This window comes from Diadema antillarum, unplaced genomic scaffold (assembly GCF_040938485.1).
Source record: "Diadema antillarum isolate AM-2024a unplaced genomic scaffold, OU_Dant_1.0 scf00000180, whole genome shotgun sequence".
NCBI classification, from domain to species: Eukaryota; Metazoa; Echinodermata; class Echinoidea; order Diadematoida; family Diadematidae; genus Diadema; species Diadema antillarum.
Window position 1 is genome coordinate 2,384,033 of NW_027271069.1, and position 16,569 is coordinate 2,400,601.

Genomic DNA, 16,569 nt, shown 5'->3' on the forward strand with positions numbered 1-16,569 from the left:
CATTTTTTCTCTCCCTCCACCCCATCTCTCCCCTCAAACTCTGTCTTCCTCTCTCAGACACAATTATATGCACGGAAAACGGCACGGAATTTCCTCTACCGAAAACGTGTAACAATGAGTTTAAAAAACAGTCCTGTGCCGTCAGTTGGAGGACACGCGCCTGTAAGTGCGACGAAGACTGCGCCAAATACAAAGAGTGTTGCGCAGACGTAGATGAAGTCGCGGCTTTTCATGAGCTGTTATTCCCATTCCCAAACCATCCCCGCCCCGAAAGAATGGCTTGGGAAGACGAGTATATCCCGTACATGTCTTGCGTGGAACTTGTTAACATTCGGACACACAGTGCTTTGTATCAGCTGATATCCCGTTGCCCTGACGAAGTCCCACAGGGGAGCCGTCACCGCATCAACTGCGAAAATCCCACCGCCGAGGATAAACATTTCATTACTCCGGTGACGGTGCGAAGCATCGGCCATTTTAGGAATGTGTACTGCGCCTTGTGTCACAAAAGATTTTTTCTTGAAATGGAACCATGGCGCGTTGTGTGGCAGTGTAAAACGATTCAATTTCCATATGAAAAATCAAGCATGGATTATGAAGCGTCGAGTGCAATGTTACAAGACACAGAAGACTGCTATGCTGTTTATCAATCCCCTGAAAATATACCGGACAATATTCTGCCACGGCCTTGTTATATCTCAGATGTTACAATGTGTGCACCAAGTTTCTCCACAAGTTCTGGCGTTGATATAGCATGTCCCTCCTATTTCGCTCCTGTCGAAGTCATGGGACTTGTATACCAAAATATGGCGTGCGCGTACTGTAATGGCCATGATGTATGTCAGAATCACGTGCAATACTGTGGAGAGTACACCATAAACAGAGCTGTCGAAACCCCCTACGGAATAGCAACCTTTTTCCTATTCAATTCAGATGAACTTTCTGCCTTGGCATCTTCGTGTGCATCTAACGAAGCTTTCGATCCACGGACAAGCACGTGCCAAGCCATATTTTGCTGGCCTGGATTTACGTACGATGGTGTGAGCGACAGGTGCATATTCGCCGCCACAGATGAAGTTGTTCGAGCTTGCTTTGGAGTGTACCCGACGTACGATATTTCTCAGTTCTTCAACGCGTCTGTCGATTCTATCGAAGAACTCACACTATACCTAGTTGATGTAATGAGTACGTTGTTCTTTGAACCCTATTTGGTATTTCAACCTGAGGCCTCGTCGATTTCGCAGATTTCCTGCGGTCTCTATGGAGAAATCATTAGAAATGAATCTCTGGGTCAGTGTCGGTCAAGTAATGATATATTTGATTGCCAAATCTGTTATGATTACTTGTCAAATTTCACTGCCCTAACTATTTCAGAGGTTGCGGGTGGACCAACAACCAAGTCAAACTTGACGAACCCACCTTGCTTCAGATCCCCGTCGTTAGGAAACATATCAGTGTACGAGTTGGTCTTAGAGGCTCCAGCAGGGTGGAACTGCTCTGACGTAGCTCCCGTGGATTTACAGAAAACAAACGTGACGCTCTTGGAACCCTTCAGAACTAGGGCATGGTATACAAACTGTAGTGTCGTTGTGCATCACGAAAATAGAACAACGACATGTCCAACAGCAGAAGCATTGCCTTGCGATAGTAACCAGGTGTTCAGAGCAGATGATTTTGAGATAGTTACTGCGGACAGCGGATTGCTCTCTCTGAGGTTGGCTTCAGAAAGCCAGCTTATTGATGCCACTCAATTCAGACTGATGGCGGACGGCTCCGCGTGGTATTGCCGGCAGAAGAGTGGTATAGCCCAAAGTGACTTGCCAGAGGGACTCGATATAATTTCCTACGTGGGCACGTCTCTCTCTATTCTGTCCCTATTGATTGTCATTGCGACGTACATCGTTTTCCCCAGACTGAGAAACGTGGCTGGAAAATCTATTCTCTCACTCTGTCTGTCATTGCTTGTCGTATTTCTCTCGATCTTTCTGAGTGAAATAACGAGTGACGAGAATACATTTTGCAAGACTCTTGCCGTCGTTTCCCACTTCCTCTGGCTCGCCATATTCTTCTGGATGAATGTCTTGGCCATCGACCTTTGCCGCACGTTTGGTTCCAGAGCTAAAATTCAGGTGGGAACTACCAGCTCGCTGCGGCATTTCATCTGCTATTCCCTCTACGCCTGGGGCGCTCCTGCCATCATCGTTGGCATCTTCCTCGCCTTGGACCTGTGCCGCTGTACCAGCTTCGAAGTTGGCTACGGGAAGGACGGTGTGTGTGCACTCTCTAGAGGCAGCGCCAGCGTGTACGGGTTTGGGGTGCCCCTGGCAAGCATCTTGTTTTGCAACGCGGTGCTCTTTACAGACACCGTAGTTGGCATTCGACTGACCAAGAAAGCGTCGGAGAGGGCTCTCAAAGAGAGATCTAACATCGAAAAGGCCAAAGAGGAGCTTTCTTTGTACATCAAGGTTCGCCACAATTCTGAATTCCTTTCTGCTTTCAATGTAAATTTGTTGGTTTTTACATAAATGTTAGCTGTAGTGTTTGATGAAATGACAAGAATACAAAGAGTATTAATCAAACGGTCTTTGTTAGGATCGCTTGTTTTGGATATCTCAACCATTTCAAAGCCAATTTTCATTAAATAAACTTTTAATTCCTCTTTGAGTTACAAGCTCCTGCATATTTCATATGAGGTTTCTCATTATCTTATCAAAAAGTTAGAAATATGCAGCTAGGTTTTTGCAAAAACTATGCAATCCCTTCTACCCTTCATATCATACTGACTTTCCTTTCAATTGTAAATAATAATGAATAGATTAAGAGGTGGTGGAATCCACCTTTTGTTAGGGTCTCTTTCTTTTATTTAGTTTTAAAATATCGCAGCCCTTACAAAACCAATTTTCATCAAACTAACTTTTAATTCCTCTTAGAATGGTTTATTCTGTTACATTCATAACTGGTTTCGTAATATTTGCAAAAAGTTACAAGCTCAATCCTCATCCTCACCAATACTATACCAGCCCTTTAACCCCATTTCCGTTAAGTTAAGATATTTGCGATTAAAGCTGCTTAATATGCAAATAAAATGATAAAGAAATACGGGGCATTTGAAATGTCCAAATTACAAGAATATTCACTGTTTTATTACAAGTTAAGTATCAGTGGAGAGGTTTTATTTTGCTCTAGATATGATGGACTTATACTTTAGGATGTGCTTAGTCCATTTTGCGATTAAACTCTTGTGTTTCCTATCTTTATTTCCTATTCTTTTCTCGTGATTGCTTTTTTTTCCTTCAAAATATCATTTTGTATGCTAAACCAACCCATCAGAACTGATATACAGTAGTCTGGCCCCCTAACATTATCCTTAATTACGTCATGATATATGCATCACATTGATAGATCATGCTAAGATTCTCCAAGTTTCGTGACGTTATCAGGATAGCACATGCGACATGAATGTGGCTGAATGAGTCGATGCTTGGAAATATTATCATTTTCATGGATATCATCATTTTCCGATTATCCTATCGTCAATTTGACCCCTACAGCTCTCTGGCGTCATGGGGTTCACATGGGCCCTGGCATACATCTGTAATTACGCCAACATCCCGGAGCTGTGGTATGTATTTACAGTGGTCAACTCCCTTCAGGGTGTCTTTCTCCTGCTGGTGTTTGGATTCAACAGGCGAAACATCGCCCTCTGGAGACAAAAACTGGGACTGAAGGGCGAGGAAGTGACGTCATCAGCAGCAGACATAAAGTCGTCAGGAGTAAGCAGTGTGTCATAAGATTGGAACTGGTATTTGAAGCAACGTATTTACGCACACACATGTCAGTGGCGGATCCAGAGGGGGGCGCAACAGGTGCACGCCCCCTCTTTATCTATCGGTAAAAACAAAAGAAATAAAAAGAAAAAAATGAAATGAAACCCGGAAGTGGCACCAAAAATAATAGTTACGCTTCCCCCCCCCCTACAGAATTCCTGGATCCGCCCCTGCATGTACGTGTGTGATCAGCTTCACCAATCAACACACATGAATGCACTGTAAGCAATGTTCTACACGCTGACCATTAATGTGTAATTCAAAATGTCTGTATTCAAACATTAATTACATGTTTGTACGTTTTCAAGTGCCACTCGACACACAATTTGAAAGTTTGCTGTAGTATACTAAGGAATCAACAAAGCAGAATGATGCAGATTTCACGAATGTCTTACGTAAATTACAAAACTTAACAGAGGGATTCTAGAGTTACATGTATTTTCATGTACCCTCTTACTTTCTATCTGTTTTTGCCTTTCTTATTAAATTTAAACATTAGTCACGTGTTACTCCGATGGTAAGTTTTTCTTGGTAGCATTTCTCTATTATGTTGAGTTCGTCACGGATTTTGTTTTTCTTCGCATGCTGAAATCGTAATGTGACTATGGTTATCTAAGAAACCATGATTATAATATCAGATAAAGCTGTTTCTTAAGTAGGAGTTGAATTAGCATTTGTTAGATATCTTAAAGGTAATAAAATAATATTTGCTGGATCATTTGTATGTTGTTTTATTCATACTTCTGTGCTTGCTGCTTTCTGCAAAAAAAAAAAGTATAAATTGATTTATTTACATATTACATGTAATTCACATTTTCGTCATTTAATGTTTTACAGAACCTACTTTGCTTTTGCTTTGCCCTCAACAAGTCCTAAAATGAATTTTGACTGTCTGGATCACGGTAGCTCCAAAGAATTCGGCCTAATACACTCCGCATGTATTGTATAAGTGCATATCCAGTCTGCATAAGCCCGACTGGCGTTGCCTGCACATTTTATTCAATCTGCAAAAATATAATTGAGAGAAAGGAAAGCTTCCTTAGTACGTGTGTAAATGAGTTGCCCATCAACGTAACCCTTCACAATTGTCACTGGGCTTAATCATGCACAAAATCTCTGAATGGCACTCTTCTGTTCTTGTGCATACTCTGAATCATAAACTGTTGCCTGAAATTGCCTGTCTCGCTTGTGTGTACATAATACCAACAATGACTCTAGTTTTGAATGGAACACAAAAAATACTGGCTTGCACATGTATCACATTAAACTCACTTTCAGATGTTGTTCATCCCTTAGTAATTTCAACTGCATTTCAACAGCAACCTATCTATGTAATCGTGTATTAATTCTAATCAAATACACCTGCATGTATTTTCCATGCAACCTCCTTACATTCATTACATATAAGTATTACGTGCAATATAAACTAGCATGTAACTTGTCAGTCTTATTCAATACACTCAACTCATTCATGTTATTATTGCTGTTTGTGTATACAATCAATCAACTTCCGAATTGATTTACAACCTTTATAATGCTAATGCTCAAATTCCTCAAATAAGAAATATGTATGGAATTTGCTTTTGTGTCGTTCATTATCAAATGATGTACCATTTCTTCAAATAAACTTTGCCTCGTGCTCGTTATTTCTTTTGAGAACCTTGTTCGAGTAATGCGACCCGACCTTGATATAAATCTAGTCTTGACTTCAGACCCATTTAAATCCTTTACTCATTTGACGCATCTATGACTCATATTCTCACTCTTAAGCTAACATTTCATACATCCAGACTTTGAACAATTTCATTCATGGCTTATACAACTCGTCCAGTTAATACGACAACCTTTATCAAGCGCACTGTGCACAGACTACATGCGCGACTACTGAATTCACTTTACTGCCTCCACACTCAGTACGCACAGTACCGTATGCGTTATAACATGTGACTATTGAACAACCTCTTTGCCCCTTTTTCCAACAAACTCTGAGGCTCATGTCCAACACACACAATAATTACTTGATATATGAACCAAATTTATGAAACTCACTTCTATGACGGAATGCATCAGTAACTGTAACCTCGGTGTAGTCCTCTCTAATGCGTAATTCAGGACCACAAGTCAAACTCTTGTCTCTGCGGACCGAACCAGACGCTACAAAAACGTGTTAGCTCTCTGCCGTACTTTCAGCTGCTAACTTCAATGATAAGGTATCTTTGAATGCGCACATATATGGTGTCTTTAAAGTCAACAAAAAATTTTCATTTTTCGTCTTTGCTCAATGAAACATACCTCCCCCCCCCCCAATGAGGGGTTTACCTCATTCCAAAATGTGAAAATTCATTGACAATTAAATTTTACCAGACACTTGAATATTGCTACTCTCATCAGTACTTGACATATACATAATGTTAAACTGGACTTGACATGTATAGCTCACATTACATGTAACCTCACTTAATGCTTAATGTGAGATAACTTTCAGTCTTCATAACCTTCTGCTGGGTAAACTACTACTACTTTGGTTATCGGCCTCTTGTAGTCTGACCTAGCGGTTTTCACCTTCACATTCCTTACTCGGCCATCAGATCCCGGATATACATGCACAATCCTACCTAAGGTCCACTTTCCGCGCAGAACATTAGGATCTGATACCACTACAACGTCATCGACGCGAACGTTTCGTCGTTCCACATTCCATCTCCTTCGAGGCACCAGTAGCGGAAAAACATCTCGATTCCACGCTTTCCAAAATGCATCGACAATGCGCTGGACGAATTCGACACGGTGTCGGGGGTTCCTCGTCTCCCTGAACGGACCTTGCGACACTCTACTCGATGCGCGACCTAACAAAACATCGTTTGGACATAGGTAACTACCGTCATCTGGATCATTGGGCGCCCTGCCGATCGGACGCTGGTTTACCAGATTTGCTACTTCAACAAAACATGTGTACAACTCAGAGGGGCACAGAACTTGACTGCCTATTGCTTTCTTAAGCGCATATTTACAACTTTTCACGAGAGCTTCAGCGCTTCCATTCTGATGCGGGGCATAGGGCGTTGTGAATTTCCATTCCACTCTGCGATCAGCACAATACTCCTTCAACTGCACGTCATCCCAACCTTTCACCATCTCGCGTAACTCGCGTTCTGTGCCGACGAACTGTGTACCGTTGTCGCTCACTATGACCTTGGGCTGACCTCTGAAGACGAAAAATCTCCGAAGCACTTGAATGAACTCCATGGTAGAACTATCGACAGCTACATCTAGATGTACAGCTCGCGTATTGAGACATGTGAAAATCACTCCGTATCGCTTCGCTACCTTTTTCTCCCGACCTTAACGTTGTACGGCCCAAAATAATCACACGCCGTGTAGTGAAATGGTGGAGTGAACGGTGCAGTGCGTAGCTCTGGCAAATCGGCCATCAGTTGAGACTCCAACTTACACTCCATCTTTCTGCATGTGACACAGCTGTGCTTTATCGACTTGGCAAGCTTGGTCACTCCGGTTATCCAGTACTTGCGTCTCACTTTCGCCGCAGTAGTCGCCACCCCATCATGGCCAATCTCATGAATTTGTCGTGTGATGAGCTTCGATACCCTATGCTGACCTGGTAACAGCACAGGATGCCTGTTGTCGTAAGACTCAAAGATCCTTCCCGCTCTGCCACCGACATAGATGATGCCGTCATCGACATACGGGCTCAGCGTTTTGAACTCTCCTCGTTTCATCTTAGCGTGCAGTGGCTTTTGTACCTCTCTGATCCAGAACCGCTCAGCAGACTCTAACTCTGATGGATTGAGAGGTCCTTTCCTTCCATCTTCTGTAGCGTCACTGCCTGCTTTACACCTTTGCACCTTTGCATTGTGAAGAAATCTCTTGACGTATGCAGTGACCCTTATTAACTTCCTCCAGCTCGAGTACCTCTCACAGTCCAAGCAATCTGAAGTTACGACTGCATTCATTGCCTGTTCTGCTCTACGCCTCTCTTTGTTCTCTTCTGCATTTGGTGATGAGATTTCTCTGCACATCCACTCTTCCTCAGCCAGTTGAAGGAATTTAGGCCCATCTCTCCACCTTTCAAGCAACTTTGACACGGGCACCCCTCTGGATACATCATCTGCAGGATTTTCCTTGCCATTTACATGTTTCCATTGTTGCGGATTGGACTTGCTCTGTATCTCTCCTACTCTGGATGACACAAAGGGCTTAAAGGCCCTTGCTTGGCTTCTAATCCATCCCAACACTATCATGCTATCAGTCATGAAAACTGTAGCCTGCATCTCCAGTGTCGTCTCCTCTCTGATAGCTTCATCCAATCTAGTGGCCATCACTGCCGCTTGAAGTTCAAGTCGAGGTAATGTCAACTTTTTCAACGGCGCTACTCTTGATTTGGCAGCCACAAATCTAACATCATACTGGTCGCTGTCATTCTTCTGCCATCGAAGATATGCGCATGCACCAAAGGCATCCTCCGAAGCATCACTGAAGATACACAGCTTTGGCAAACCCATTGCCTCTGGTGGGGTTAGACATCTTGGGAACGTCACTTCATTGAGCTCCTTCATTTCTCTGAACAGCTTGACCCACTCCGCATTTTCTCTAGGCGGCAGCTCCTCATCTCAGTCTAATCCAAGTTGCCAAAGACGCTGCATACCTATCTTGGCTCGCACCATGAAAGCAGAGGCAAAACCTATCGGATCAAATATTCTGGCAACTTGACTTGAGATTTGCCTCTTAGTCCATTTGCATGAGTCATCTTTCTCAGCTTCCTTCCGGAGTAGAGTAGACTTCACTTGGTATGAAAACTCATCTGTCTCATGCTTCCATACAGCGCCTAACACCTTCTCCTCCGTCAACGCTTCAAGGACATTCATCTCATCTGATTTAGTCTCATCGCCTTTCATTGGGATGTTAGAAAGCCAGCCTTTAACCTTGAAACCACCCTCAGCTAGAACTGCATCAATGTTCTTGGTTAACTCCTTTGCTTCTTCTGACGATTTGACTGACGTGCAAACATCATCCATGTAAGTGTCACGCTCAAGAACCATAGCCGCTTCTGGATGCTTTGACTTTCCTTCTTCCGCAGTTCTCCTCAGTGCCACCTGAGCTATGGCTGCTGCCGGCTTATCTCCGAATGTGACCACTTGCTTTACATACACGTCAGGCTTTCTAGATGTTTGCATATTTCTCCATAAGTATCGATGAACATGCTGGTCCTCTTCTGTCATGAGCACTCTGTGGTACATTTTAGAAATGTCACCACAGATTGATACTTTATGTTCTCGAAATCGAAGCAAGACCCCAAACAGATCATTCAACAAATTGGGTCCTTTCAACCAGTAGTCGTTCAAGCAATGGCCTTGGTAGTTCGCTGATGCGTTGAACACAATCCTTACTGGAGTGCTTCGTTTCTCTGGACGTATGACAGCATGATGGGACACATACTGCACAGGACCTTTATGAGCAGACATCTCCTCTTCTGTCAGCCTTCTAGAAAATCACATCTTTTCCATGTCTGTCATTTGCTGGTTGTAGACATCAGCGTACTCTGGATCTTTTGCCAGCTTTCTCTCTATAGACTCTAGCATCCTCTCTGCTTGTACTCTGTTATCTGGCAAATCATGTGGGTCCCTTTTCCATGGGTATGGAACTCTCCATTGTTTTCCCACCTTTTCGCAAGAGTTGTAGATTAAGTTGTACTCGTCTCTCTCTCTGCTTTGCTCATGTTAACAGGCTTGCAATGACAATCGCTTGCTCGTATTCCCATGCTTTCAGTACTCCAGAAATCCGACAAATCGACTGGTGGAGATATCTGAACATGTAGAATTCTGCGTGGGTTTTGCTGATTCACTCCTGATCCTCCAAACACAACCCACCCAATAGGGGACTTCCGTACTACTACGTTACCGCTCTGACGAGTTTCTCCTGAGTGCATCTTTGCATGGTCGATCCCAGTGAGCAGATCCACTTCACCATTACCTCTGTTGACATCGTTTGCACTCAAGTTTACCTTCTCAGCTATAGAACAAACATCAATGTCCTGTATCTCCTCGGTAATACTGGGCAGTCCTACAGCAGATATGGTGCTCGCCCTCTTGCCAGCTATAGCACATACAGGAACCTTGTACAACTTTGTACGTAGCTGTTCGGTTTCTCCTCCCACCTTGGTGATTGTGATGGTGGTTTTGGTCCCTTTCAAATCCAATTCATCAGCGAATCCTTGCCTGATCATACTGATTTGTGCTCCGGAATCCAAAAGCACCTTTCCCACTCTGCTTTCTGTCCTTGACTTGATGAATTCAGCCTTGAGGATGGGAAGAATCGCCTCTTTACTTCCAACTGTGGCGATACCGACTTGGTTCATCTCTTGATCCGGGTGAAGAAGGGGATGGTGGTAGAATTTGCATGGCTGCCCCTTGTAACTCTCAGTGCATAACCTCCTCTTTTTGCACGTGCTCATGCGGTGCTCTCTACCTGCTTGCTTGAGACAACTGAAGCAGGCATGATTGTCCTTGACTAACTTCAGACGTTCTTGTTGTGGCTTGGATATGAATTCTCTGCACTGATCAGTCCAGTGCCCATCCTTGGTTTTGCACATCCAACATCGAAACTCTGAAACCTTGACAGGAATTGAAGCCGATACCTGGCTCACTGGCATCCTCGACCTTGCTTCATTCCTCACTGGTGCAGAGGAACGCATCCTTGCTCTCATTTCACTCTCCATCCACTTCAAGAGGGACTCTAGGGTCTGCGATGTTTCCTCATCTTGTCTCCGAAACCACAGCCTTCTATCATCCTCGTTTAGCTTCCTCTCTATTACAGCTAACATATGACTGTTGTTCATGTCATTATCTCGCCCTACCTCGTTCAATGTGTGGTATCTTCTTCGAACTAGGTTCACGAAGTCGCAAAACCTCTCATCCTCACCGCCTTTCAGTGGCTTGAATCTGGAGATATCGTTGAGGATTGCATCAGCCACCATGCGTGGGTCTCCATAGATGAGATCTAATTGGCTCCAAGCTGCCTCATAATCTTGACCAATACCTCTTATGTGTTGCAGGGCTTTTCCAGTCAAGCATGACCGTAGAACCATCAATGCATCTCTTCCACTGTACTGATTATGCACAACATGCTTAAAATCTGCCTTAAAGTATATTATACTCTCTTATGTCTCCTGAAAACCTGGGCAGCTTTGGTTTCTCCAGCTTGAAACGTGAGGTTACTGTCGCCGGTCCCTCAGGGGATGGACTCTCATGAACATCTTTTTGACAGTAACCCCTTTCCTTTATCTGAAGCTTGAGAAATGCCTTCTGACAATCCTCCATCCATTTCTCTTCGGCTACGAACTCTTCATCATCCTCTATTATCTGTGTGTAAGCCTCATGCTGTGACTGAAGACTTGCGTAGGCTTCGCTGTAACTCTTTAAAGCCTCTGAAACTTCACAAACAGGACGGTTCTCTGACAGCATGAAGTCCAGAGCATTACCAAGACGCGTGGATTTAGCCTTGGCTCCTCTGCGTCGGTGCTTCAAACTCTTAGCGTCGTCCGCCATCTTGTATCCTCTGGAACACCAGATCACGGTAGCTCCAAAGAATTCGGCCTAATACACTCCGCATGTATTGTATAAGTGCATATCCAGTCTGCATAAGCCCGACTGGCGTTGCCTGCACATTTTATTCAATCTGCAAAAATATAATTGAGAGAAAGGAAAGCTTCCTTAGTACGTGTGTAAATGAGTTGCCCATCAACGTAACCCTTCACAATTGTCACTGGGCTTAATCATGCACAAAATCTCTGAATGGCACTCTTCTGTTCTTGTGCATACTCTGAATCATAAACTGTTGCCTGAAATTGCCTGTCTCGCTTGTGTGTACATAATACCAACAATGACTCTAGTTTTGAATGGAACACAAAAAATACTGGCTTGCACATGTATCACATTAAACTCACTTTCAGATGTTGTTCATCCCTTAGTAATTTCAACTGCATTTCAACAGCAACCTATCTATGTAATCGTGTATTAATTCTAATCAAATACACCTGCATGTATTTTCCATGCAACCTCCTTACATTCATTACATATAAGTATTACGTGCAATATAAACTAGCATGTAACTTGTCAGTCTTATTCAATACACTCAACTCATTCATGTTATTATTGCTGTTTGTGTATACAATCAATCAACTTCCGAATTGATTTACAACCTTTATAATGCTAATGCTCAAATTCCTCAAATAAGAAATATGTATGGAATTTGCTTTTGTGTCGTTCATTATCAAATGATGTACCATTTCTTCAAATAAACTTTGCCTCGTGCTCGTTATTTCTTTTGAGAACCTTGTTCGAGTAATGCGACCCGACCTTGATATAAATCTAGTCTTGACTTCAGACCCATTTAAATCCTTTACTCATTTGACGCATCTATGACTCATATTCTCACTCTTAAGCTAACATTTCATACATCCAGACTTTGAACAATTTCATTCATGGCTTATACAACTCGTCCAGTTAATACGACAACCTTTATCAAGCGCACTGTGCACAGACTACATGCGCGACTACTGAATTCACTTTACTGCCTCCACACTCAGTACGCACAGTACCGTATGCGTTATAACATGTGACTATTGAACAACCTCTTTGCCCCTTTTTCCAACAAACTCTGAGGCTCATTTCCAACACACACAATAATTACTTGATATATGAACCAAATTTATGAAACTCACTTCTATGACGGAATGCATCAGTAACTGTAACCTCGGTGTAGTCCTCTCTAATGCGTAATTCAGGACCACAAGTCAAACTCTTGTCTCTGCGGACCGAACCAGACGCTGCAAAAACGTGTTAGCTCTCTGCCGTACTTTCAGCTGCTAACTTCAATGATAAGGTATCTTTGAATGCGCACATATATGGTGTCTTTAAAGTCAACAAAAAATTTTCATTTTTCGTCTTTGCTCAATGAAACACTGTCCATACCAAAGTCTATGCAAAAAATGTTCTTTGTTGTTATAAATTCGAATGTCAATTTCAATTTATGTTCATATTTCTGGGTAAAAAGTACACAAAACATAAACAAATTAAAGAATACATGATATCCAAGACACATATATGAAACAACATATGAAAGTTGGAATCTGATAATAACCTCTAAAGAAGTATAATTGAACCTACTTCAAATAGAATCAAGCTTGTTGAGCGTAGGTCCCAGTATTAAAATCGAATGTAAATTGTTAAAAGTCTCATTGTAATGTCATTGAAATGTAGATATGCTATAATATGTGACCGTGCACCTCAAAACGAACATAAAGTCGCACACACTGATTTTGCGTGAGGACTGAAAATAAGTGAAATGGGTCAACCTAGCCGAACTTGACTTTTTCATATTTTCTGAAAGAGCGGGTCTTCTTTTACATTATGCTAAAATTTGGTATCATAAAACGGGCAGGAAAGTGTGTTTTTAGCAGTTTATCTCGAACGTTTTTGGTAGAATAGTGTGGTTATGTGTGTCTTTAGAATCCTTTTTTCATTTCTGAAAACCCTTGTCCACACTCTTCACTTTCAACTCTAGTAACTTTTGAAAGAATAGTGCTACTGCTTTGAAAGTTGGCATTGATTATGGACAGAATGTGTTAATGAGGCATGGTCAATTTCAGTTCAATCTGATAATCCCTTCATTGTTGTTACTCTGGTGGTTTACTTCCTGTTTTTGTCCCATTCATCGCACAGCCAGCACGGTTTAGTAAAGATTAAGCGCTTGAATAGACACTGCACTTCAGAGCCTCTTTTCTCAGTTCACACTTTTCCTGAGTTTGTGCTTTCTTTCAAATATTTAGATAGGTTAGGAGAGTCCATTTGATTTGAGTTATACATCATTTTAAAGCTTAAAGTCTGCTCTTTCAGAATATGGACTTAACTAAAAATTCATGTCTGGCGACTTTTTGTTTGTTTTGAGGTGCATTGTCACATATGTACATATGCTTACACACAAAAACATAAACACAAACACGTTATGCATGTATATGCATGTATAATATATAATATATATATATATATATATATATTATATATGTCATATAGGTACATATATATATATATATATATATAGAGAGAGAGAGAGAGAGAGAGAGAGAGAAAGTTTTAAAAAGGTATGTATTTGAATTTAATCGATAAAAAATACAGAGTATATGATAGTAGGCCTACCTTTCCATCGTCTATTAAGATAATAACAGGAAATTATCAAATAAAGTTATTATAAATAAATTCTCAAATGATTAGAAAAAAATAAATCCATCTAACTGTTAGGCTACAGTGTGAAAGAAATAGTATACTTTTTTCTTTTCTAACGAGCCAGTACTTCACAGACACGCAGATATATCACAGAACGTTACGTCAGAAAGGCCATAAGCACACACCAACAAACTCGGGCACGTGCGCGCAATTTCACACACGGCAACACCAAACACAAGTACAAACACACCTCACACATATCTATGGATCTGTATGCAGTAATTATTATATGTATGTACGTGTATGGTGTAATTGTTCGTGTATGGCGTTTATGTACAGTTTTCTTTTTCTTTTTAATGTTGTATTTTCGCTTTCACTTTCTATTCTATCGTGCCTATGTGTGTGTGTGTGTGTGTGTGTGTGTGTGTGTGTGAAAAATAAACCAAACTCAACATCCTTACTTAGGGTTGGTATGCTTTTAATTGAATTTCTTCCATTTGTATTTTTTTTCGATTTTTACGCTATTCATTGCAGCAAATCATTTGAAAACGAAGTGGTGCAAAATATCTCTTGATCTGTTCTATCCGGTTTGTCGGCCTTCATTAAGATGACCTTTCTATAGAAGGGAGGGATGCATTGAATCTCCTAAACAGAGATTATTGGATCATCTACCTGTGAAGACTTTAAAAAAATGGGTTACCGTTCCATATATAGTTTTTTCTTTTCTTTTCATCGAGACTGTCTTCATGGCAATCGATGATGCAAAACCCGCCTGATTGTTATTCGTGAAATGATGCCACCTTTTGTGATCTCGGACAAAGACTCTTTCTTCTTATCTCATGAAAATAAGAAGTGAAATATTGACAATGAGATAAATGAGACTTTCCCAGACAAAAGGGAAATCCCTGGCAGGGCGGGGGGGGGGGTATAAATTCTAATAAACACAATGATTTTTAAAAAGTATAGAAATATCAATGTCCATTCATGATAATGATAAAGTCTGTAATACAAATATCTGTAGGACCTATAAAATGGTATTATTTTTTTTTTTGTCTAAGTTGAGCCTATGATTTGCTAAAAAGGCCGTGCTTTTCAAGATAGGCTTTTTATTCACTTTCTAATTCAATTTCAATGAAAAGCTATTCCCCCCCCCCACCAATAAAAAAAAAAACACACACAAAAAAAAACAAACAACCAACCAAACAAGCAAACAAACAAAAATCTTGTCGGGTGCTTTTCTTATTGCTGTTGATATGTCATGATAATTATTATCATTATTGTAATACATTTTTAAAGGAATAGAATAGCTAAATGGAATGAGATAAAATTACATTAAGAAGTGCCATATCGAGCTTTTAGAGATATGCCTTCTCTTGCTTTAGACTAATTGGAATATCTTATGGCAGTTCCTTTCTTTTAAGTAGGCAGCGGAATATTGATTCGTAATGGCAGTAGTCGAATTTCTTCGTTGTTTGTTTTTTGTTTTGTTTTGTTTTTGTTTTTTTGTTTTTTGGGTGCTTTTTTTTTTTGCTGAGTCATGCCTGAGTAACGTGAGCAAAAATGGGTTCTTCTTTCCGTTAAGTGCGTTTCCATGCTTTCTGGCTTCCCCAATGTCTTTGTCTCTACAATAGACAAAGACATTAAGGTCAGAGATACTATTGTATCTACGCCATTCGATTTCTCGATCTTGGATTCGGCATGTTGTATGCTTGGTCTTGGCCAATCAGAATTGTACTTCGCATTGCCAGCGAACACCAACAGGCCAGCGTGATCTAGCTTTTGCATCTAGACGATGAACGTTTACGTGTACGTACATCACGGGGAAATATCATAGTGGAAGGAAACTATCCAGGGGAGTGGCAGAGTCACTCCTTTGCTTGAACTTTAACACCGTTATACAGTTACCTTTATGACATTAGGATATAGAAGCCTCGCATTGCTTGTTTCGTCTGTACTCTACTGCACATCGTTGGCACTAAATGAGAATGAACCTGGTCTTTTTGGCTGCATCGATGGATTTGATGAAAGTTCCGATGGGCGTAATCTCAGCTTTCTTCCTCCTATATATCGGGACAGAAGGTCCGCTCACTGAAGGATATGTCGTTGAGTTTTCCGGTAAGAAAATATGCCACACGATATATATTTTGAACAACTTGCCTGTTCTAACAATAGAGTTCTTATCGATCTATTTCTATTCATTTATCTTCAGTAAAATCTAGTATGAGCGCAAAACATCAACCTGCAATATATTGGCTGTTCTCTTGAACTTTTAAAGCATCGCGGATATTTGACCGAATATAGAATTAAACAAAGTTGCCAGTAAGTTCCTTCTAACCAACATTTTAACGAAAAATGACGTCAATTTATTTGTTGTTTGCGGTCTTCCGCATTGGTAACAGTTCGTTACTATTAAGATTCGTTCATCTGAAAATGAAAACGATATAACGTATATAATACACTATCATATATACTTACGCATACCTATATATCACGCCAAAAGAGAT

The 16,569-nt window shown here is 41.1% G+C and overlaps 3 protein-coding genes across 3 annotated transcripts; 1 reads left to right on the top strand and 2 right to left on the bottom strand.

Annotated features, from left to right (window-relative positions):
* Positions 1 to 275: 275 nt before the first annotated feature.
* LOC139723025 (G-protein coupled receptor Mth2-like) lies at positions 276 to 3,791 on the top strand. Its single transcript, XM_071634301.1, has 3 exons — positions 276 to 458; positions 1,377 to 2,465; positions 3,552 to 3,791. The coding sequence occupies exons 1-3, from the start codon at positions 276 to 278 to the stop codon at positions 3,789 to 3,791; spliced, it is 1,512 nt and encodes a 503-aa protein (XP_071490402.1).
* Positions 3,792 to 6,308: 2,517 nt separating this feature from the next.
* On the bottom strand, positions 6,309 to 7,073 carry LOC139723026 (uncharacterized). Its single transcript, XM_071634303.1, has one exon. The coding sequence runs from the start codon at positions 7,071 to 7,073 to the stop codon at positions 6,309 to 6,311; it is 765 nt and encodes a 254-aa protein (XP_071490404.1).
* Positions 7,074 to 7,150: 77 nt separating this feature from the next.
* LOC139723027 (uncharacterized) lies at positions 7,151 to 8,401 on the bottom strand. The gene has a single exon (XM_071634304.1). The coding sequence runs from the start codon at positions 8,399 to 8,401 to the stop codon at positions 7,151 to 7,153; it is 1,251 nt and encodes a 416-aa protein (XP_071490405.1).
* Between the last annotated feature and the right edge of the window lie 8,168 nt (positions 8,402 to 16,569).